The 22,330-nt window shown below is 36.5% G+C and overlaps 2 protein-coding genes across 18 annotated transcripts in view; both read right to left on the bottom strand.

Moving 5' to 3' along the window:
- Positions 1–89: 89 nt before the first annotated feature.
- Positions 90–16,617, bottom strand: RPE (ribulose-5-phosphate-3-epimerase). 10 transcript variants are annotated; one of them, XM_079134630.1, is made up of 7 exons: positions 16,434–16,615; positions 15,762–15,781; positions 9,699–9,778; positions 5,380–5,519; positions 4,890–5,024; positions 4,283–4,369; positions 90–2,811 (listed from the first exon to the last, which is right to left on the bottom strand). In XM_079134630.1, exons 1-7 carry the CDS (start codon positions 16,542–16,544, stop codon positions 2,689–2,691), a joined length of 696 nt encoding a protein of 231 aa, XP_078990756.1. In that variant the 5' UTR covers positions 16,545–16,615; the 3' UTR covers positions 90–2,688. The 10 variants fall into 10 exon arrangements, with proteins under 10 accessions (XP_078990756.1, XP_078990760.1, XP_078990765.1 ...); XM_079134634.1 differs by having other exon boundaries at positions 90–2,807; positions 16,434–16,614; XM_079134639.1 differs by having other exon boundaries at positions 16,423–16,566.
- A 1,144-nt stretch (positions 16,618–17,761) lies between these two features.
- UNC80 (unc-80 homolog, NALCN channel complex subunit) overlaps positions 17,762–22,330 on the bottom strand; it is a 203,932-nt gene continuing 199,363 nt past the window's right edge. For all 8 annotated transcript variants that reach the window (XM_079134589.1, XM_079134594.1, XM_079134590.1 and 5 more), the window contains one exon: positions 17,762–21,672. In XM_079134589.1, coding sequence (XP_078990715.1) covers positions 21,406–21,672 — 267 coding nt within the window. In that variant the 3' untranslated portion in view covers positions 17,762–21,405. The remainder of the gene's footprint in view (positions 21,673–22,330) is intronic.

The raw sequence follows: 22,330 nt of genomic DNA, 5'->3' as shown, positions 1-22,330 counted from the left end.
ACACACACATGCACACACATGCACACACGTAATTTTCAAATTGCACTGGCAATGACCCACTCCACTTAAAAATGCATGTACAAACTATCCTATGAAATGTAAGCTGCGATAAATATAAAGCACGTGTTTCCTCTGATTAAAAAAAAATCTGAAAAGTCTTGACTATGTTGAGGGAGTTATTTTTGTTTTTTAACATGTTTAACCAGCAGAAGCTATTTATGGAAATTCTTAGATAACAAAATACTCAATTATTTAAAATCAATGTTATCTGTTGGACTAACCACAGACTACTTTCTGTTTACTCCTAACAGAATTGAGACAAGCAAATTAGTTATATATGGCTGCACTTGAAAATATACATCTTTGAGAACTCAACTTGAGTTTAACTAACATTCTGTATTTCATGAAGACACCAATTTAAAATGTGCAATGAACAACAGTCCGCCTTTATAAAATTTTTAAAATGGTTTAATTCTAGTCTAGACAAATGGTTATATTTCTAACTAATTTGGTCCTTCTTTGTCATAGCTTAGTCAAATGTCTATTCTGATTTGCATCCTAGATTGTAAATTAGAACTTTTCAGGGGCCAATACTTCAACATTTGATACTGATATTGCACATTTTGAAGATATTATACTATTTTTTTTTCCTATGTGAAAGTGAGGACAATTTGTATCAATCACTTTGTCATGTAAAAAAGGTTATTCAAGTTACAATACTCATCTAACTGAAATCCTGACTATTTGGCCTAGACTAGACTATGGGATTTGACAAAAAGTTTTTATTCAGGAATGGAAATTATACCGGTCCCTTTAAAGGGAGATAAAATTCAAATTCAATACTGACAAACTTTTGCTTATAGTTTCACTGTACATTTATTCTTAAAGAAAAAAAGAAGGAAAAAAAAAAAAAAAAAAAAAAAAAAAAAGGCCAGACATACCCAAGTTGTCCTGGCAAAAAAATTCAAATCTTTGTCTTGTCTGATATTATAATCGTCTATGTAAGTTTTTTAATTAAAGTTATTTCTATATGCCTTGTGTTGTATGATTTGATTAAATATTACCTATTTATGCTACAGACTTCTAAGGCAAAATACAATCATTAAGAAACAGATTTTTACCTTGCTGTACAGGAAAAAGGCAAGTTCTACAGCATGCATAGGTATCAATGTTCTTTTTTTTGAAACTCATTTCTCAGAACTCACATTAGCCTCAAGAAATTCTGATACTGATCCTAGTATTCTGTGCCATAATTATCACACTGAGTATTTAGAAGAATGAAGTAGTGTATACCTATTTATAATCTCTATATAACTGGGTACACAGTTATAAATACTTAGTTATGGATTAACACTACCTCATCATCTCTTAGCCTACCTGGCCTTTCTTAGAATAAAATATGTATCCTTGGGGTAAAAATCTATAAATCCAGAATATTCTCAGTCATCTGAACCACTATTATAAAGGTAGACTGGAAACAAGACAATATTAAGTATAAGAAGTTTCTTTTACCTAACCTATTTCCCAAAGATTCAACTGGGGGCCATTGGTGGGGAGTTATACAGACCAGAAATTCTATGTCATACTGGATCTTTCCATGACACCAGCCTATTGCAGAGCTTTAATTTCATTTTTTAAACAGAACAAAATACCTGTCCTGCCATTTGCAGAAGTAATTCATAGGTTTAATAAGATTATATGAAAGTACTTAATAACCCATAACATAAACTTACGCTGCTATCTACTTTGTGCTGAGCATCCTCTAAATTCTAGAAATATTACCGGAAGCTTTCCATTTATCAACAATTATCTTTTTTAATCTCCAACATAATTCTGCATGGTTAGTATAGTCAATGTACAAATGAATTAGTAGTGTGAAAAGGTTGGGTGATTTGCTAAGATCAAACAGCTAGAAGGGCAGAGCCAGGATTCAGCCCAATGGAAACCCAAGGCTTTGCTTATTATCTATGCAAAGCTAACACAACAGCATTATTTAATGTCCTTAAGAATGCTGGATGAGATTAAGAAAACCAAGAACAGAAAAGAATCACTGAATAACGTGCTTCAACAAAACACCTTGATGAAAATCTATGGTTGTATTTTAGAACCCCTGGGCTTCACAGGACATCACCTTTATAGTTTTTAATGAATTCAATCTAAGGTGATAAGTGAAACATAAATGTTTCAGATCCAAAACAGTATGCCATCCTGCCCAAGCTTGTATTTTTTAGCTCCACACTACTCACATTATCAAGCATATAAACAAATAAAAAATGACGTGAATAAGGAAAAATATAAGGGCTTCCTTTGCTTTTGGAAAACAGCTGGAAAACAATAGAACATTATTTTTAAAAACAGAAAAAAAAATTTTTCATAGTAGCTAACATCACCTTAGGTGTTGACACATTTCTTTTTCGTAACCTTAATACAGCCCATACTTTAACTCTTTTTAAAAATCAATTCTAGTAAAAACAGTTTTCCACCACACTAACCTTTAAATTTGATCACTAAAGAATGTTGTACACACCAATTTTTAACCTCTTAGAACATTCTGCAGAGATTTTAATCACTGGAATGAATAATTGCTCAGAAAAGCAGTATTGCCTCAACTGGATATGATTTGGTAGTCAATATTCCTGTTTTCCAGTAAAAGGTTTCATGAGCACAAACACAGGGTTTCTTGTGAGTTCATCGATCAAGAGACCGTTTCTGAGCAGCTTCTGAGCAAACATTTCTTAGTAAGTTGATCACAGATCTGGGGTCTTCACTCCTCATAATGGCACTGCCAGACACAATCATGTTAGCTCCTGCCTGGAAGAAGTAAACACTTAGGGTTATGCCTTAAAGGGAGAAGTAGAAAAGCCTAAAACAGAATTCTACCATTGCCTATCCCAGCACTTTGTCCAAAATCCACTTTGAGATAAACAAACTTAAGCAATCTAGTTCAATGACTAAGAAGTTATAATATTCATAAGAATGTAAAATCATATTAAATGCAAATGTAAAATTGATTTTTAAATGTATCTTAAGAAATTACTGAACTTTTTTGTTAAATCAATTCTAAATAAGTTACACAGTTATCTAAAAGACAATGTGCAAGCACATTCTTAGTGGAAAAGTGGAAGAATGCTAAAAGACAATAGGCAAGCACTCTTCCACTAAGCTACAACCCCAACCCTCAAAATGATATTTTGATATGCAAAAGCAAAGAAATAAAAACAGATTGTTAAAAGCTAAGTTAATGTGTCTCCAAATTTAGCTCTGAACTTCCTAGGATATGACTTGAGAAGGGAAACTCAATATGTTATGCGATTCCTTACTAGAAAGGGGAGAACGTGGAGAACCACCAGTTGAGGAACATTTCTCCAATGTGACACAATCACTTTATGACAGAGTATTATATCTCCAACAACATTCCTCACAGAAGTTTTATAGGGTTACCACTTAATATGTCACTTCATTTGAGCAGGAATAGCATAATAGCACACAGTTAATACAAAGCAGTTCCACAAGGTTCAAAAAGATACATGCTTGTGCATCTGGCTAGACTCTCCTCCTCTCTAAGTATCTATCACGGCCAAGTATTGATAGGTATGTATTCAAGCAAAAAAGTGTGGTTGCTGTAGGAGAACCTAGAAGTGCAGATACACAACACTGCTGGAAAAAAGTTGGCCTCATAAGCATGTACCACCTGCAGAGCTACAGGGAGGGTTGCCATCCTTTTATGAAGCTGGAGCCCAACTAAGTAGGCTGGTTATCTGGACAAAACAAAACAAGAAAACAGCTCATCTCTAAGTAGAGGACAAAGTGGGTATCAGACCTAGATTTTTGTCAAAAATGGTCCTAGTTTGTTTTTACAAGGGACAAATAGGTAACTAATGTATCCAAGTTCCAAAAATTAACATAAAAACTATGAAAATTAAATTTCTCTATTTTTTCCTTTTGATAGGAGATATCTTTTTTCCTCCTGTTTTAGAAAAATGTCTTAATTCTTAAGACCTGGAACTTAATGGTCTTCCAAAGGACTGGCATTCAGCATATTCTTTTTCTATAAAGAACTTACTTCAGCATTACTGAGATAACCAGGATTTACTATTTAACAATTTGTCACTTTAGAAATTCACTCATTGGTCTTTATTTTCTTAATTCTACATTTAAACAGAAAAAAGAAAGAGAAAAATACTTTCCCAAGAAACAAAGTCAACTAGGAAACGCAGGGGAAATCTCTTACAGATTTTATCTGACAACAAATTGGTCTAGTCACAGTCAAGGAGAGTCTCACCTCTGCACATTTATGGACAGTGTCAGGACCTACTCCACCATCGACCTCTATATCCAAAGATGGGAACTGTGTCCTCAACCAATGAACCTAGATATACATGAAGAAGTAAGTGACTCCTAAAGTGGATGTGTGTGGGGGAGGGGGAAACAAACAAAATCAAACAGCTATACTAGTCATTATAACTCCAAATCTCAAAATAACTATGTCAAAACACTTGCTTTTTAATGTACTGAAATATATTAATCTTTATAAGAGCAGGTTTTGTTATGTTTGCCAAATGGCATTCAATCTGCAATGTCTTTACAGAGACTATACGTCATGTAAAGAAGACAAACACAAACCCTCTATATACAATGAAAACTCCCAAGAGATTCAAAGGTTACAGAGAAAACAGTTTTGAAAGAAAATTTCACACAGGGATACATCAGTTCTGATTTTAAAGCCTATATCTACTTCGGTGCTTGTCAGCCTGTATTACAACAGTCTGTAGGCACCATGTCTCTTTACCTCTATAACAGTTTGTCTTAATAGACAAGTCTTTCAATAATGTTTAGTGAAAAAACACATACAGTAAAATTCTCACCCCAGAATCAAATATTTCTTTTACCTTTGGCATCATATCTTCCATGAATTTCTGCCCTCCAAACCCAGGTTCCACTGTCATAACCAAGGCCATATCTATTTGATTAGCCCATGGTGCCAAATACTCAACTGTAGTTCCTGGTTTGATGGCAAGGCCTACCTGTAACAGAAAAAAATTTGCTACATCACATTAACAATTATTACACTATTGTGCATATTGGGCATAGTATAAATACCAGGTTTTTATAAAATAGAATGAATAGAATATATAGATTATTTCATTTTTTTTTTCAAGTTAATGTGGCTGTCAAAAAAATAAATGGTTCCACAAAGCAGTAGTCTTCATAAAACATTAGTGGCATATATTAATCTGATAAACAAGTCATTCTTAAACTCTAGCTTCACAGATGTAGCAGCTGCTTACATCAGATCTTCTTTACCTTTCACTTCTTGCTTTCCAACAAATCCGCCAAACCCTGAAAGGGAACAAAACATCACCACCACTAACTTCTTACCTTCATCCCATTTTCCCGGATGTCTTTAATCAGAGCCCCTGGGTTCTCAGTAGCCTCGAGATGAAAGGTATATTGATTGGCTCCTGCTACAGCCATTGGCTTTACCCACTGTTCCGGCTTGGACACCATCATGTGCATGTCTAAAAAGAAAAGATACAGCTCCTATATAGTACTGGAAGGAAAATACCTGGCTCATAAAACTGAAATCAGTCTGTAGTTTTTGCCATCTTGAATGTAAACTCTCCTGGCATGACAGAAACTAAACAGTTATACTTCAAGATAATTTCCCTTTATCCTGAAGACAGGGCTTGCTTAAATTCACTTATCAAAAAAAGAAAGGAAGAAAGAAAAATTTCCACACAAAGTACATGCTGCTGTACATGAAAAGAAATAGCAATCAGGAAACCCAGGTACAGGTATAGGAAATGCCACTCCAGAAACACTCAAACAAATCAAACTATCTGTGCAGCTTTGCTTTCTCTCAGAAAGCTAAATTGTGTGATTCCATTTATTCTTTCAACAAAATTTTAATAAGCATATCCTGTACCATCCTCAACTGTAGGAATTGAGCAGAACAGGCTATGAGCTGCTGTTTATCCAATGTTGTGGTGACTACATTTTTTAGCTAGAGAGAAAAAACAATAAATGAAATAGGGAAAATTAGGGCAGTTAATAAGGTCAGTGTATCTGAGACCAAGGCTGCCCAGGGATGACAAGATGAAGTCAGAGAAAGGCCCGCAGTGAGGAGATATAGCACAGAGTTCGGCAGGCCCTAAGGTTTTATTTCAAAGAATACAGGATAAATATCACAGAATTTTAAGTTAAGTGACAAGGTCCAACTAAGAAGGCAAGATGACAATAACCTAGGTGAGAAAGGATGATGGCAGCAACTGAGGATTCTGGATATATTCTGAAGGTATAGCCAACAGAAGCTGCTGATGGATTTACATGTAAGAAGATAGAGGAAAGTCAACATGGTACCAAGAACTTAGGCCTGAGCAACGAACTCAAGGCTAAACTGCCATTAACTGAGTGGCAGAAGATTATGGGTGAGGTACAGATTTCAGTTTGACTAGAAGTCTGAAATTCAACCTCATTCTATAGCTTGATTCTTACATGTAAGGGGAACATGGGCATGGCCTTCTTAAGAGAACTTGACTTAAAAAACAATAGTAGCTTGTGAGAAGGAGGAAGGCAGCTTAAAAGGCTGATCAAAAAATAAACCTGTGAAGAATGGTAAGTGGTAGTGAGTAGTTTTTGTTTTGCTAGAGAAAGTACATTTCTGACATATTCAAGTAAAAAATTCTAATGTTCCAGAACTTAACTAAGATTATAAAGTTCAATAAAGCTCTGAAAAAAATGTTAGGAAAAGAGCCCACGATTTGACTAATGAAGCCAAGATTAAAGTCTGCTACTTCTAAATGAGCTAAAGTAATTAAATTAGAACCTATTTTAATAGGTAATTTTTTTTTTTTTTTTAAATGTATCCCCTCTGCTAAGTTGTACTCCTTTGCTATTATAAACAAGGAAAATTCAATCTGGCTTAAAACACCTAGCTTACTTTTTTCTTAAATTACCAGACTGGTATGTCATACTTACTGAATCTCTGGCATACAGTAACCATTACCAACTCTCAGTGGAGAATCTCCACAAGTTTCGGGAGTCATTTCAGTGAATTTGCCTATGATTAACACAAGACTGGCAGTTTTCAAACTTTCTAGTACCAGGCTTCCTTTCTATTCTTAAAAAATACTGAGAACCCCCCAAAACCTATGTTGATATGGGCTAGATTTATAGATATGAAATGTATTAGAAATTCAAACTAATCCATTTTAAAGTATCAACTTACTACTTTATTTAAAAAGTAATAAATTGAGTAGATATCACTTATCCATGGTTTTAGTTTCTACAGCTTCATTTCTGAGGTTTTCTATAGTTAACTGTAGTCCAAAACTATTAAACAGAAAATTCCATAAGTAAACAATTCACAAGATTTAAATCATATACCTCACACCATCCTGCTCTGTGAATCATTCCTTTGTCCAGTGTATCCACACTGCACACACTACCTACCCATTAGTCACTTAGTAACCGCATTGGTGACTGAGTGTTACTGTATCACAGTGCCTGTGCTCAAGTAAACCCTATTTTACTTAATAGTCCCAATGTGCAAGAGTAATGAGGGTGGCAATTCGAATATGCCAAAGAAATGTCACAAAGTACTTCCTTTAATATCATCTCATATTCTCACAAGAAGAGTAAATACAATAAGATATTTTGACAGACTGCATTCACATAACTTTTACTGTAGTATAACGCTATAACTGTTTGATAGGTGAGGTGTAGTAAATCCATTTTCAACTTAAGATCCTTTTACCTTTACAACACATTGACTGTGATGCAGCTCTATTGTAAGGTGAGGTGCACCCGCACCTGGAAGCTGTCAAGCTCAGAGGAGTAAGACACAAGTTTTACAATATTCTAATTTTTCTTCCAAGCTCTGTCAGTGGCTACAAGACTGACAAGGCATTTTTTTTTTTTAAGTGACAAGTTTACCTCATTAATTTTAAAGAAAATAACCAAGTCTGAAGATCCAAAATTCATCTGTCAATAGCTTTTTTTCAAAAGATGATATTCATGAAAAATGTATCTAGTTCAGATTACAACTCAAAACTATGGCAGAAGTGGTGTTCCTTAAGAAAACCATCATATTGGAATAAGCCACTATTACTCTAGGTATTTCCTACTCTGCCACACAAATATTAAATAGACATGTGCTCAAGGGCTAAGATTTATTAAAATCAATAACCTGTACTGCCTCACCAAGGATACTTACTGAAAATACACAGCAATGAAGCATACAGTGACTACTGGTATAATGCAATACCACTCCACTGATTTGGTTTAAGGCACCCGCAAATTAACTCACCACAGCTATTGCACTATCAATACAAAAAGCATCACACAGTGAGTACTGTGAAAAGATTTTTGACCTCATAGATGACATGAAAAGGTCTTAAGGATTTCCATGGGTCCCTATACCACCTGTGAAGTCCATTGATTTAGATAGTAACAAGCACAGACTTTTTCTTATCAATTTTTCTTAGGTGCTTATTTGTACTCAAAACGAAGCCTGAACAACTTTATAAGTTGCACATACAACCTGTGATCTAGTTCCTAAAATATATTCATGCATCAATCACCCAACAGCCAGGATCCAAGAATTAAACCAAAAAAATGCTTAATATAAAAAAGAGGGAGGCTGGGGATATAGCTCAGTTTGTAGAGTGCTTGCCTTGCAAGCACGAGGGCCTGGATTCAAATCTCCAGCTTCGTCAAAAATAAATAAATAAATAATAAAATAAAATAAAAAATAAAAAACAGAGATCACAAAACCTAAACATTAAGATATATGGAGCTCATTCACCTTTATTTTAGACTGAACTCTACAGTGATTAATTAGCCAGTTTATCAGCAAACTAAAAAGGAAAAGCAGAGGGCTCGTGGTAATGGAAAGGACTGGAAAGAAGAAAGACAATGACAGGAGAACATATAGACAGTAGCGAGATGTGACCCTAGGAACCCACATAAAATGAAGAGGAGAAAACAGTAAAAAACTGTTTTAAAAATCCACACAAGAAAGTCAAAAGCAGAGAACACTGTGGCTACCATAAAGTGGGAGCAAACAATGCTATTTATTTCATCCACCTCTCATAGCCATGAAAACAACTTTAATTCACAAAAAAGGAGCATGGCATCTATTATAAGCTGATTAAATAACTTCAGAAAATTCAAAATCTTTAATTTGCATGAAATAAATGGCTTCTACAGCATGAGTCAACTGATTCATAAATTCAATTACACTGAGGCCTAATCATGTGTCTGTGCTGCTTTAGGAAAATCACAGTAAATGAGGTGGATTCAATCTCTGCCTTCACTGACTCTACAGTCTGATTAAAGTAATCTCAGACTGGAAGAACTTATATAAGAAAATCAACTAGGTGGAAAATGGATAAAGATTAATTTAGCACAGGTGTTTAGTAAGGCCTCTTTGGGGAAAGGACAAATGACCTGAGGCCCAAAGTTGAGGCACTGAGACAAGTGAAGAGCTTTCTAAGTAGAGATTAGTAAGTGCCAAGGCCCTGAGGCAGGAAAGAGTTTGCTTGCTACTAAAGTCATGCCAGTGAAGGCCCAACACAGGAAGCAGGGCTGGAGGGAAAGGCGGAAGGGTACAGGATGGACTGGAAGCTAAGAAATCAATCATCCCCTTTTCCTTTATCTGAACAACATAATCTAGCACCAGATGATATAACACTTACCAAAGAAAGGGTCCTGGCCTAGCTGCTTTCGGAGGCTTTCTACCACAGGGTGACCAAAGGTGATGTTGGGAACAAAATGCCTATAAGACAAACAAAATCTCACTCTGAAAATGTTTTCATTCAGTTTCTATATTTCTCTCAATATGAATTCTGAAGGGGGTAGAAGGGACTGGCTGTGACTGCAATATTTTTCAATTTAATATATCAACATGAAAATGAAACTAAAAACTGGACAACTTTGTTTTGCAAAGCAAGAGCTCCCTGATGTGTCAAAAATGCATAATGCTACACATATCTTCATAATAAATCAGGAGAATTTATAACCCATAATGGACAGAAATGGAAAAATGACTAAACAAAAAACCCAAAAGTTTATGACTTGCCCAAGTCACACACTAGTTAGCAAAGTTCAGGACTCTGGCACCTGTCTTCTGGCTTGCAGTTTTCACAGGAACTTGTGGTTACTTCTAATGCATTTCACTAGGCACTAAGTGAGAATTTAAATTTTCCTAAAGATAATCAGTATCAAACTTGGATGTTTTTATTAATAACCAACTGTTACTGAGAGTTAACTACATGCCAGGCATTGTACCTTCATTTCATCTTCACAAAAGTCTAACAAAATTGACACTACTATTATCCCCACTTGAAGAAAACATGACAAATAACATCCTTAAGTCTACCAGTTAATAATCCGTAGAGGGAGGATTCATATTAAGTGTCTCATATCAGACCCAAAGTACTTAACCTTTCACCTATTCCACTAACTACTCCTATTATACTACTTGCTCACTTAAACATTTAGGAAAATCTTCTACCTACAAGTACTGGGTGAATCAGATACTGTGTTTTATAAAATATGCTAGATTCCTCCATACTGAAAGAGCGTTTACATTTTCAAATTTCAAATTACCTCCATGTCAGCCCATATGACTAGTTCTCATCAATGATCTCTGAGTTTAAATGATATGCATCACTACAGAGTCCAGAAGATTAAGTGGAATAGGTTGAGTATCCCTAATCTGAAAATCCAAATTATTTCAAAACTGGAAACTTTTTGAGCACCAACCTCTACTCTTCACGAGAAAAGTTGCAATCAAAATGCAGGCAAAGTAACAATACCTTGTAAAAATTACTTTCAGAAGCGTGTAAGATGTATATGAAACAAATGAATTTCATGTTTAGACTTGGGTCTCATTCCCAAAATAACTCATTTATGTGTGTGTGTGTGTGTGTGTGTGTGTGTGTGTGTGTGTATAAATAGTCCAAAAAATCCAAGATACAAATAAGGGATTTTAGATAAAGGATATTTAAAGTATATTCCTTTCCTACTCTAACTTTACCATTTGACAACAAAACCCATCAGACATGAAAGCCCCAGGATGGAAGGAGGACACACACTCAACTGTGACATAAGTAAGAAACTATAATATTACATCAATGACATCAGGGTTTCCAGAAAACACTGGACAGTAACAAGCAGGCAACATGTATTATAGACAGACAGACAAAAACATATTACAGAACATTAAAAGATCATAAGATTTAGAAAACAAGATTTGCAAAGATGAAAGAAATGAAGCAAAGTTTGAAAACGAACAGGTATGAAATACACAGGAGGTGAGTTAAATCACATTAAGGAGGCCAAATGCCATGACTTTATCCCACTGAAAATAGGAAGTAAGATTTTAAAGCAAAAATACTATATAAAATACAATTAATAAGCAGGAAGAAGGACTGAGCAACAAGTTGCAAGAAGAAAGATAAAAGGTATTAGTAATTGGCAAGGAACAGGAATAACAACAAGGTCAGGCAAAACTGACAGGATGTGTCAACTGATTAGATGTGGGGCACTGGGGAATGAAAGAAGAGAATAAACCATGGTTAAGGTTTTAAGTTTAGATGACAGAAATAATGAGTGTTAATAAAAAACAAACTAACATACAGCACAGGCACAAGTTCTAAACACGTCCCATACATTAAATCTAAAATCTCCCAACCTTATGAGATAGGCACCACTATCTGTATTTCACAGATAAGCAAGAGACCCAAAGTCACCCTATCAGTGACTGGCAAAGGCAGGAGTTCAATAGGCTTACCTTAATGACATCTGTTCCTTCAATGAAAACTAAGGGGGGAAGGGGGAAGGTCAGGATTCAGGATACACCTGAGGAAAGGTAAGGTGGATCAGGACAGTACTTTCACTTACTGATATGTTGGCCCTGGTAGGCTGATTTCTAGTATTTGGAAAATTATTCTAGAAAGTGCTGCCAGGATTATAGACAGAAAAGGAGCTTGGGTTACTTAAACCAAAAATAAAGGTCAAATACACAGGCAGCTAGGCCTACTAAATATTTTGCAATGCTGGAATTAAAAGATTTTGATTCCCTAAGGTGTTCTCTGAATTTGCTGTGTGGCCTTGGAAGTAATTTTGTTATATGAGCCTTAGGTTTTGTTTATCATGAAAATATAATATGATAACATCATGAAAAAGTAAAATTCAAACAATACATATTTTCTTTATTGGCAAACACAAGCCTAACAATTAAAACTACTGACTCTGAATTATGTGACCAATTTGTGCTTCTGATGCACAAATTGCATCAGTGGATTCACTAATTATTCTGAAGAACAAAATGCACTAATATTCTCAGAAGAAATGAAAGGTCTGTGGCTAAACCCTAACAAAACAGGGCTAACAAATCCAAGCATGAAGTCAGAATGTCCTGAATTTGCCTAGATAACCACACAGAAGCACCTGATACAAATGGTTTACTTGAAGTCTACCAACTCCAAAATGGATCCAAGGATCTGAATTTTTCAAATGCCCCAGAGAATTCTTATCAGACCAGCCTGGAAAAGACTAAATTATTTCACTCATAAACAGAAATTTCATCAGAAAGTCTACTTCATCATTATCTCATTATGCCTTTTTTCCCCCTTGAAAGTAGTTTCTGGAATAGTCTACAAGAAATAAAATGCAATAAAAAAGTATTTTTTCTTCCCAGAGACTTACTGGAATTAAACTATAACTGTAGTACAGAAATAAAATTATTTTATCTCTCATCATGTTCCACTGTCAATCCTTAGCTTTACTTAGAAAATAACTGTAATGAACTCTACTGCAGAAAAACAAAGATGGTAAGAAGAGGACTAAGGTTGATATAAAAAGTACCCAGACTGATACCAGAAAACAAACTTCCTTTTAATCAGGAATCACAAGCCAAAGGGAGTTGGCAGTAACATCAGGAGCAAAGAGCAGATGGGGAGGAGGAGGAGCAATGAACACCTGGACTGATTAAAGATGGATGCCCCACTCAGGTCCAGCCCACTGTGGCCTTGCCAGAGTGTGCCCAGGGCTGGCAAATCTTTAATTTCTCTGCCATCGGGATTAATGTGAAATCTCCCCCAATTTTAAATTTTGGCAATTGCTTATTTGTTCTTTTCTCATGCTTAGGATCAACACATTCCAGTCACTGCCCTGTTGTGATGCATTTGCATTTTCCAGGGTATTTTTCTGGAGAATCAACTAGTCCTTTATTCCACACATAAACATATTAGTGCCCCACCTTCCACAGTGATCTCCAAACTAGTGCTTGACTTCCTAGATCAAAACATTGTTTTGATCAGGAGAAAAATTAAGGGCCTGGGTGAGGAAGAGGGAGACTAGAAAACAAGCCCATCCAAAGTGTGATGCTGGATGAGATTAAAGGAGACAGGCAAGAGAGAAACAAAGGGAAACTAGAAAGGGGAGGTTCTGCAATAAAGGGTTTTGAAGCCCCCACGTTCATACTCCTGACCTAGGAGACACTGCGACATATGGCTTAAGGGTGTTGGCTGAACCTCCCTAAACAAATTTTCTCTGCTGTAAAAGACATAAGAAAACACTTCTTTTAAAGGTGTGTGAAGGTTAAAAGGAAAAAATTTGCAAACTATGAAAACACAGGTTTTCTTTTTTCCAAACCAGTTTCCTGAAAAAAGGGTATCAATATACAATCAAATACTTCATCTTATTTAATATGCTCCGGGTTTGCCACAGGGAGGGGAGGAGACAAAAGTGATTCCTTGGATACTCCTCCTCCTATTATGATTTAACCATTCACTCATTCATCAGTGATAACTAAACTTGTGATGGTGTTTACTGCAGAGAATACCAAGATGAGCAAGAGAAAGGTAGACCCTGTTTTCAGGAAGCTTTCAGTGTAGCAAGAAAGGCAAGTAGTAACAAGAATAAGAGTATAAATTATGAGTTACTCTTTGAGAACAGAGAATGTCAGTCATTCAGTCAGCCCAGGGCCCACAAAAAGCATTTAATTTTTGAAGGAACACAAACTGTTACATTGCTTCTAGAACTGGCTCCACCATTTTCTCGCAACAAGACATAACTATGTGCCTTATTCCTCACTGTCAAAAATGCTGGTAATACAATGGAGTATTACTCAGCCACAAAGAAGAATAAAACTACTGCATGTATCGGCAAATGAATGGAACCAAAGACTATCATGATAAGTAAAATAAGCCACGCCCAGAAAGTCAAAGGTTGAATGCTTTCTCTGATATGTGGACACTAGTCCAAAAGAAAGAGAAAAGAAACAGGGATAATGGACCTCTATCAAAATAAGATGATCAGTGGAGAAGAGGAAGGGGATTGAGGGGGAGAGAAAAGGGATGGGATAAGAGAAAAACAGTGGAATGGATTCGACCTAACTTTCCTATGTTCATGTATGAATATACCACAGTGAATCTCACCATTATGTAAATCCACAAGACACTAATTTAAAAAAAACAAACCTATAAATAAATAGCAGAAAGATCAATAGGCAAAGAAAAGGGGGGGAAGGGAAAGGGGAGTTCTGGAGACTGAATCAGAGCAAATTATATTCCCTGCTTTTATAATTATGTCAAAATGAATCTTAATGCTACATATAATTAATAGGAACCAATTAAAATGCTGGTGGTAAGAATAGCACCAACATGGTAAAACTAAGTTAATTCACAAAAAGCACCAGAATAGAAATAGTCACATGCTTGTAAATATTACTACTATTTTGTCATTAATATTTCTGATTGGTTAACTGAAACAAATTATTTTCCTCATCCATTCACTTACCAATACATGGTTTATTTCAAACCAGATTGCTTTCTGTATCAGACTCACAGATATGCATGTAGACTGTTCCATCCTAAGACCTCTAGGTGTTCTCTTAGGAATAAAAATATAGCTAACATCTCTAAGGTACACACTCCAATCAGTGTTACCTGTGAGAACTGAGGGCTTCCAAGCAAAGGTTTTAAAAATATAAGCATATAAGTAGAATTACACATGACAGTAAGCTAAAAATCAAGCTTTGTAAGAGGTATACTGACCTTTTTATACATTAAGCCTATCATTCTTAGTAATCTCAGGTCAAGGCTTTGCCATGATCAATTGGGAAAACTTGTAAGGTGGAATGTGAAAGAGAAACAACACAACTAACAACACAGAAGAAAGGAAGACAAAACTCAAAAAGAAGTGAAATTTTAACAAAATTAATCATCTTTCGTAAATAACATAATACAAATGTGAATAAGGGCACATGGAGGTTTTCACCTAATTGAAATAAATTTTTCTTTCTCCTTTAATACTTATTTATTTATTTTTGGTACTGGGGATTGAATCCACTGGCACTTAATGACTAAGGCACATCTCCAGCCCTTTTTATTTTTCATTTTGAGACAGGGCCTTGCTAAGTTGCTGAGGCTGGCTTTGAAACTGCAATCCTCACCTCTCCAGCCGCTGGAATTACTAGGGAGCACCACCGCGCCCGGATAAAATTAGTTTTTCTATCCCAACACAACGTGAAGACTTGCCTAACAGTGCGAATCGGAGAACTACAGACACTTGGCACAGGCAAGATTCGAGTTATTACAGGTCTGTCACAAACGTCTAAAATCTTGAGGGGTCTTACTGTTTTCTCTCCGTTTCTTTCCTCGTTTTATAACCAACTTAAGAAACTTGTATTCTAATTCCAAATAACATGTGTTATAACTACAGTGCTTAAAATTTACTTACAAAAAACTGACCTCACTGCAGAGCAGGATGCCTGAAGAAAAAATAGATAGGAAAATCAGAATTCGAATAATGATACAACTAACAATTACAGAGAATTTACTATAAGCCAGGCACTGTAAACTTGTATTCGCTCATTTCGTCTTCCAAACATACGTAAGCGTATGTTCTATGACTATTCCCCTTTTTTTCAAATAATGAAACTGAAGCTCAATGAGGTTAAGTGGCTTGTCCAAGGTAATCCAACAAGTGGCAGAACTTGGGCAATTTCCCTTCAGGTGCCAAGCTCTCAATCGTTACACAAATATTTCTCCCCAGCTTTGCCACTAACTAGCTATGAGTTTGGGCAAGTCATGCCTAATCCCCTTGGGCCTCAGTTTCTCTACCTGTACGCTAAAGGGCCTGGAGATTTAAGGTCGCTTCCGGGTCCTAAGACCACACGTTACGTGGGGGAGGGGAGGAGTTGAGGTTTGGGACCCGCCCGCAGCCCAGGATGCTACGTCAGGTCAGCTCCAGCCAGGGCCTTCAAGCTTCCCACCCCCGGCCCCACCTCAAAACTGCGTTCAGAGTGAGGCGCCCGGTCGTACGGGGACGCCGTGCACCCAACAGGCATTCAGTACAGGTGCGCCGACCTGCCCCCGCGCGGCAACCCCGACCCGAGCCCCGAGGAGTTACCCGTCCATTACATCCAGGTGCAGATAATCTGCCCCAGAGTCTAGCATCCGGAGGCACTCGGCCCCTAAATTGGCCAGGTCGCTGTTGAGGATGGACGGGCCAATCTTGCAGCCCGACGCCATGGTGCTGGCCCCGTAGTGCTAGTTACCCCACGAGTCCCGGCTAGACGAAAGCGTCGCCCCGATTGGGCGCGCAGCCGGGGACCCGCCCCTTCCCCGTGGAGTCTTCCGGACTCTGCCGGAAGCAGTGCCCTGCGGAGAGGAAGTCCCGCCTCCATCCCAGGGGAGGGGTCAGGGGCCTAGGGGAGGGGCCTTACGGATTTTTTTTTTTTTTTCCTCTGACCCTCTTACCTTTCGCAGTATGCTGGAGTTTCTTGGGCTTCTTCTGTCTTACTTTCTGTACAGTTCCTTCCCCTTGTCTCTTAACCTTACTTCACCTTTTGTTTATCCATCATTTGTTTATGCGTTCCTTTCCTCCGCAGCTCCCATGTTTGCCCTTTAAAAACCAACCACTTTTCCCCTCTGCTTTCTCGCTCCTAGAATTCCTAGAACTCTTCTGGGCCAGGCTTAAGCTGGGTAGCCAGGCAAGTCACTTCCCACTGCCTTGGTTTTCTCATCTCTAAAGACTTTGCGCAGCTTTTAGGTTTCTTGTGAGGATTAAATGAACGAGGCCAGGTGATGAGCCCAGCACGTTGTCTGGTGCTCAGTTCGAAATGATGGAAAATTCGTACCTACTTTTCCTGAACCCTCGTCCATCTTTTTGTTTTTTCTCTTTCTGTAATAGTCACTGACATATGTGACACGTTTGGTTACTGTTCAGACACAATACAGAAATGAATAAGTGTCTACCGCCAAATGATTCTGGGTCTGAAAAACAGATGAAAGTGAGACCACGTGGGTAAAAATGGATTTAGCAAGAGCAATTCCTAGGGAGTAAGGAGAGGGCACTTCGTAATTTGTACTAATGATATAACTGGTGTTAACTGGGACCTCACAGTTTTTATGGACTGTCAGAGGACAATGAGGTCTTTAACAGTCCCACTGAGAAATGAACCAATCATTCCAGTAGGTCATAATCTGGACAGTGAAGTCAAGTTGGGGTACCTGACTCCAATGCACCCAATTCTGCTTTGTTTGAAAAGGGTGGAAAGCTGGAATAGTATAGAACTGGGGGGCAGGAAAGGGGGGCAGGAATAGGAAGTGTCTAATTGGAAGGCGACCTCAGGGCAGACTGGAGAGGAGAGGGACAGCAAGACATTAACAAAGGTATACCCCAGGGATCCAACATGAACATTTTCCTGAATGGTGAGAAATTAAAACTCAGGCATATTAAATGCTCTTAGATTTCTTTTTATTATATGTGCATATTCAAACACAGAAGTCAATATCTTTCATAAATCTTTCATAAACATTTCAGTATTTATTCATATGCATTTTTTCCATGCTCTTTGGTCATTCAATATTCATAACAGACTTTATAGTCATCTGAGGGAAGTTGGCTGTGTAGTCAATCCTTTGTTTTTACCTATAAAATGGCTAATAAAGGACTTGCATCCTGTGGTCACAGTGACAATTAAAAAATATTATGGAGGTACATAGATCTGTAATCCTAAATGATCCTAAAATAATATAAGTAAATTTGTCTTAAGCTTTTCCAAACACATCCTGCCCTTGTTTTTATTCTCCTGAGTGTCAAATCAAAGTTTGCTTTTGAAATGCTGCAGTTGAGACCCACTAAAGTAAATGAGGAAGTGGGACATTTTACTCACTGCTAAGACACAAGGCCATGGAACTGGAAGTATGAGGTCACAGGGCAACAGCATGACTTGATGTGATAGCAGCAAATTCCAGAGACTGTACTCTATTGAAAAGTGTGTAACTTGAGGAAGGATATTTAATTCATGTTTTAGACTGCCATTCTATTCATTTATGACCCTTTCTTTTCTATAGTTCTCTACATATGCCCTATTTTCTCAGAAATTCTCGGAGCTGGGCAGCAGAGTGGAGAAAGTTCTTTCTTAAAGGAACAGATGCTAAAGAAGAGGAGATGTCATTCGTCTAAGATACTCTTGGAGGCTTGAAGTAGCAAGCCAGCTACTCCCAATCTGTGCAAAATACCCTAACCAGATCACCAATACTTCGGACTTTACTCCCAACAATGCCATGTGCCCATTTATGCCTTTCGACACTATAGTTCTTAGTGCCTTGGGACAGGCACCCAAGAACTTATTTCCCTTTCAGAAAAATCAGATAGTTTATCTAATAGAATTATAAAAAGCAGCAAATGCTGAAAAATTAAAGTAAAATGATTACTATAGAAAATTCTGTATCTAGGATGTGAACTGGTTGAATTGAATCTGCAAATTATGTATCTATACCCATTGTCACGATGATGTTTGTTTACTCCAGGGTCTCTCAGATGTTACTTTCTGAAGAAGCAACCTTTTGTTATGTCCAGGTTTTTACACATGGGAAGTAGGTGCCTGTAATTTTTCCCTCTGAATAAGACAAATATCAGTAAGTATCATAGTTTAAGAAATGACCTATTATTACCAATACTGTATTTATCATATGTAATAATTAACTTTTAGTCAAGTAGTCAGTAATACTTTGAACATTACAAAAGATTGTCAATTATCTTGACTTTTTTTTTAACCTTCCCCAACTATTGTTTTTTAAAAATAGTTATTCCTTCAAACTCCAGGTGACAGTATTCCTGAGAATACATCTCATGAGGGTCTTATGCACATACATATAGATACTTTAGCCATTACACATAAACATTCAACACGTTACATTCAACACATTTAAGGATACTTTCAATTGAACAGATGCACACATCTGCAAAATCTCAGTAGTCCCAGGATGAAAACATTCCCACTCTATAAGCCCCTGTTCCTCAGAATGGGAGGTGTTTTCCTTTTTTTGCAAAGTATTATATGATTTAGCTTATTGAAAAAGTTTCTAACAGGCTTCCATACATTTGAGTGAAAGAGTTGGACTAAAAGGCAGAAAGACCAGCAAAATCATGTTCAAAACAGCTCAATACATTTAAAATATATATATATGTATATATAAATAAAAGTATTTAGGATGACCCCTTTACTTTTTAAGTATTTGATATACATAGAGAATTCGAGTCAAAAGTCAAGAAACTGGAACAAAGCACACACATATAGAGAGACTCACATAGCCCAGACACTTTTAATTACCAAACATAAGGCCTCTAATGCTAATTGAGCAGCATGATTTTTAGCAGGTAAAATATATCAGCTTAGAGTCAGAAAACCACTTACATGTCTACTTTTGCACTTGAGAATTAATTCAACATTAAGTGTAAATGATGTGAAAATGTTATAAAGCATAAAAGAGGCCATTTACCTCCTTGATTTTCTGAATTTTGAGATTTTGAATTTTTTATCATTAACTCACAGATATCTTTCATTCTCCTAATAAATGGGATCATAACCCCAAATTATATTTGAAATTGTAAATCATGATATAAACAGTGCCTATTTAATAAGCAGATCTAACAGAAAAATAATTTTCCTTTATGATTAAGGTGGGTTTAGTAGATTCCCTCTTTATATACATATACATTTCACAGTCAACAGAGTCAACATTGAAGCATATAGAATGTATTTTAAATCTCAGTGTAATTAAAGTCTATGTTAAACTTCTACTTTAGGACTAGAAAATACACACACTCACCCAACCATATCAATTTAGGTATGCATATGGATTTTTTTATGCTCAGTAGTTATATAACAATTTTCTAATGTAGACTATTAAAATTACAAAAATCAATTTTGTATTCTTTGATGCCCAGCCCTTTAATAATCCACTAGATATTGGCCTCAAAGCCTTCCAAATTTTGTACTTTATCTTAAAGTAATTGAACTTCAAGTTAAAGGCCTATTTGTAAAATGTATAAGCTGAGTGTGTCTATGAAGAAATTGCTAGCTTTATGTTTTTTCCTCATAAACATAGATGTCCCAAGGATCATGAGTATTTTTACTATTAAGAAAAAAGTTATTTTATTGAACCAATTCTAACAACACTAACTTTAACATATGAAAATATGCCCTGAAGGGCAGGCACAGGATACCGTAGGGAGGCCATAGGGGAAAGTAATCACATTTCCCAATAAATCCTAATCTTGGCATGGGTGTAGTCAGGGCTAGAAGTGGGAATATTACCTCTTTCAATCTATTATATTTACATGTAGTAAGTTTTAGAATTGTACAGCTGTTTAGGTTTTTAATTCAGAATTATAACTGATAATTTCTGAATATTTTCTAATGTGATTATGAAATGGAATGATCTTACGGCATTAGCGTTTTGATTTACAACGTGCACTGAAAGTGACAGTTGAAAAATAAATTTTGAAAAGTCCACAGCTCTAAAAATAGTACTTTTTTTCTTCTTCTAAATGGCTGCATTGTTGACCAAAACAAAAATGGCTGCAGGCTTATTTGTTATTTATTCACCCCAAACTAATATTCTCCATATTGATTATCATCATGTAAATCACTACTTGTATAGCCACCTGGTTTAATATTTTTGAAACTATAAAAATAAACATTTGCATGAGATGTATAATATGAGCAACCTCAAAAATTGCATTCTTTTTTTTAGAATATATTATTTAATATTCATGTAAAAGCAGTGCTGTAACAGTATATACTTTTAACTGTTCAAGGCTTCTTGAATCACTAAGTACAGTGAAATGGCTCTTTCCCCTTATTCTTCCCTGGTTTTTCTGGTCTTCACACAACTAAATCCTTTCAGCCTTTGCTTTTCAAGATGTTTATGAAACATTAGGTGTATTGGCAGCAAAATCTGCTCAGATTTGTGCCACTCATTGGATGTAAAGTGCTGTTTTGTAATTAATCTTTTTAATTAAAAGCAAAAGTATTCAACTTTCAGCAGAGTGATCCTTTCCATGTCTTTTCTATACCTTCAATACTAACAAGATACAGAACTAAACATGAGACTCATCGAGGACTACATCTGTCTCCCCCAGCTCAGGGGGAGTGAAAGTGAACTGACTGGACAGCAGGGGGTTCTCCATGCCATTTTCCTCGCTGATGTGAAGGACAGTGTCTCCATGCTGTAGGAGGCTGGAAGTTTCAAGGCCTGTGAAGTCATCAGGGTCTGAAAGCTGAGGAGAGAGGGGGCTGTGAGCTGCAGCACCTTGTGCTTCTGTGTCCTCCTCCTTTTCTCCTTCTTCGGTGGGGAAGGGTTCACTCTATGATCAAAAGGATCATAACATCATGAACAAGTAGGATGGATACCAGAGAAGAATATCAAAGTATGTTATGCAGTTGTAACTGGACAAGGACTTAGAAGGCTAGTCCTGGTTCTAGCCCTTGTTACAGGTAAGATTTTACATAGGCCCTTCAGCTTTCTAAGCTTGAGTTTTCTAACCTGTAAAATGAGCACACTTTTTTGTCCTGCTTACCTTACTGACTATGAAGATCAAATGAGATAATAAGTATCAAAATGTTTATATATCTACACAAAGGTATAGAGTAACATTGCCCCTTAGTTTTCTTTAAATACCACATGAGAAGAATGTGGTACCTATAAGAATTGTAAAAATCAAAAGAAGAAAAAAATCAAAATATGAAAAATATCAAAACAATGAGGAGGGAGATTAAAACAAAGTTCCTCTCATCTTATAGGAAACAGAAGGCTCCTGATGTAAAGTCTTCATCTAAATTGTTTTTTTTTTTTTCATTGAACTGCCCTTCAACTAGGTATCATATAACTGTTTTCATGGTTATTTCAACTGCAAAATATTTTCTTTTAGGTTTTTGTAATTAAGATCACAAAGACTTCTCTTGGTCTTTTATAGTTTGGATATGAGGTATCCCCCAAAAGCTCCTATGTTTATGCACGAATGT

The sequence above is a fragment of the Sciurus vulgaris genome (genome assembly GCF_902686455.1).
Source record: "Sciurus vulgaris genome assembly, chromosome: 3".
Lineage (NCBI taxonomy): Eukaryota > Metazoa > Chordata > Mammalia > Rodentia > Sciuridae > Sciurus > Sciurus vulgaris.
The sequence above is the reverse complement of the archived record's forward strand: the minus strand, read 5'-3'. Positions and strand labels throughout refer to the sequence as shown.

Excerpts from the sequence above, each read along its gene's own strand:
- RPE (XM_079134630.1), bottom strand. The coding sequence starts at position 16,544 with ATGGCGTCGGGCTGCAAGATTGGCCCGTCCATCCTCAACAGCGACCTG. Across the intron at positions 5,520-9,698 it reads AGGCCAGGACCCTTTCTTTG|ACATGCACATGATGGTGTCC; the intron begins GTAAGTGTTATA and ends TTTTCTTTTTAG. Across the intron at positions 4,370-4,889 it reads TGGAAGATATGATGCCAAAG|GTTCATTGGTTGAGGACACA; the intron begins GTAAAAGAAATA and ends ATGTATATCTAG.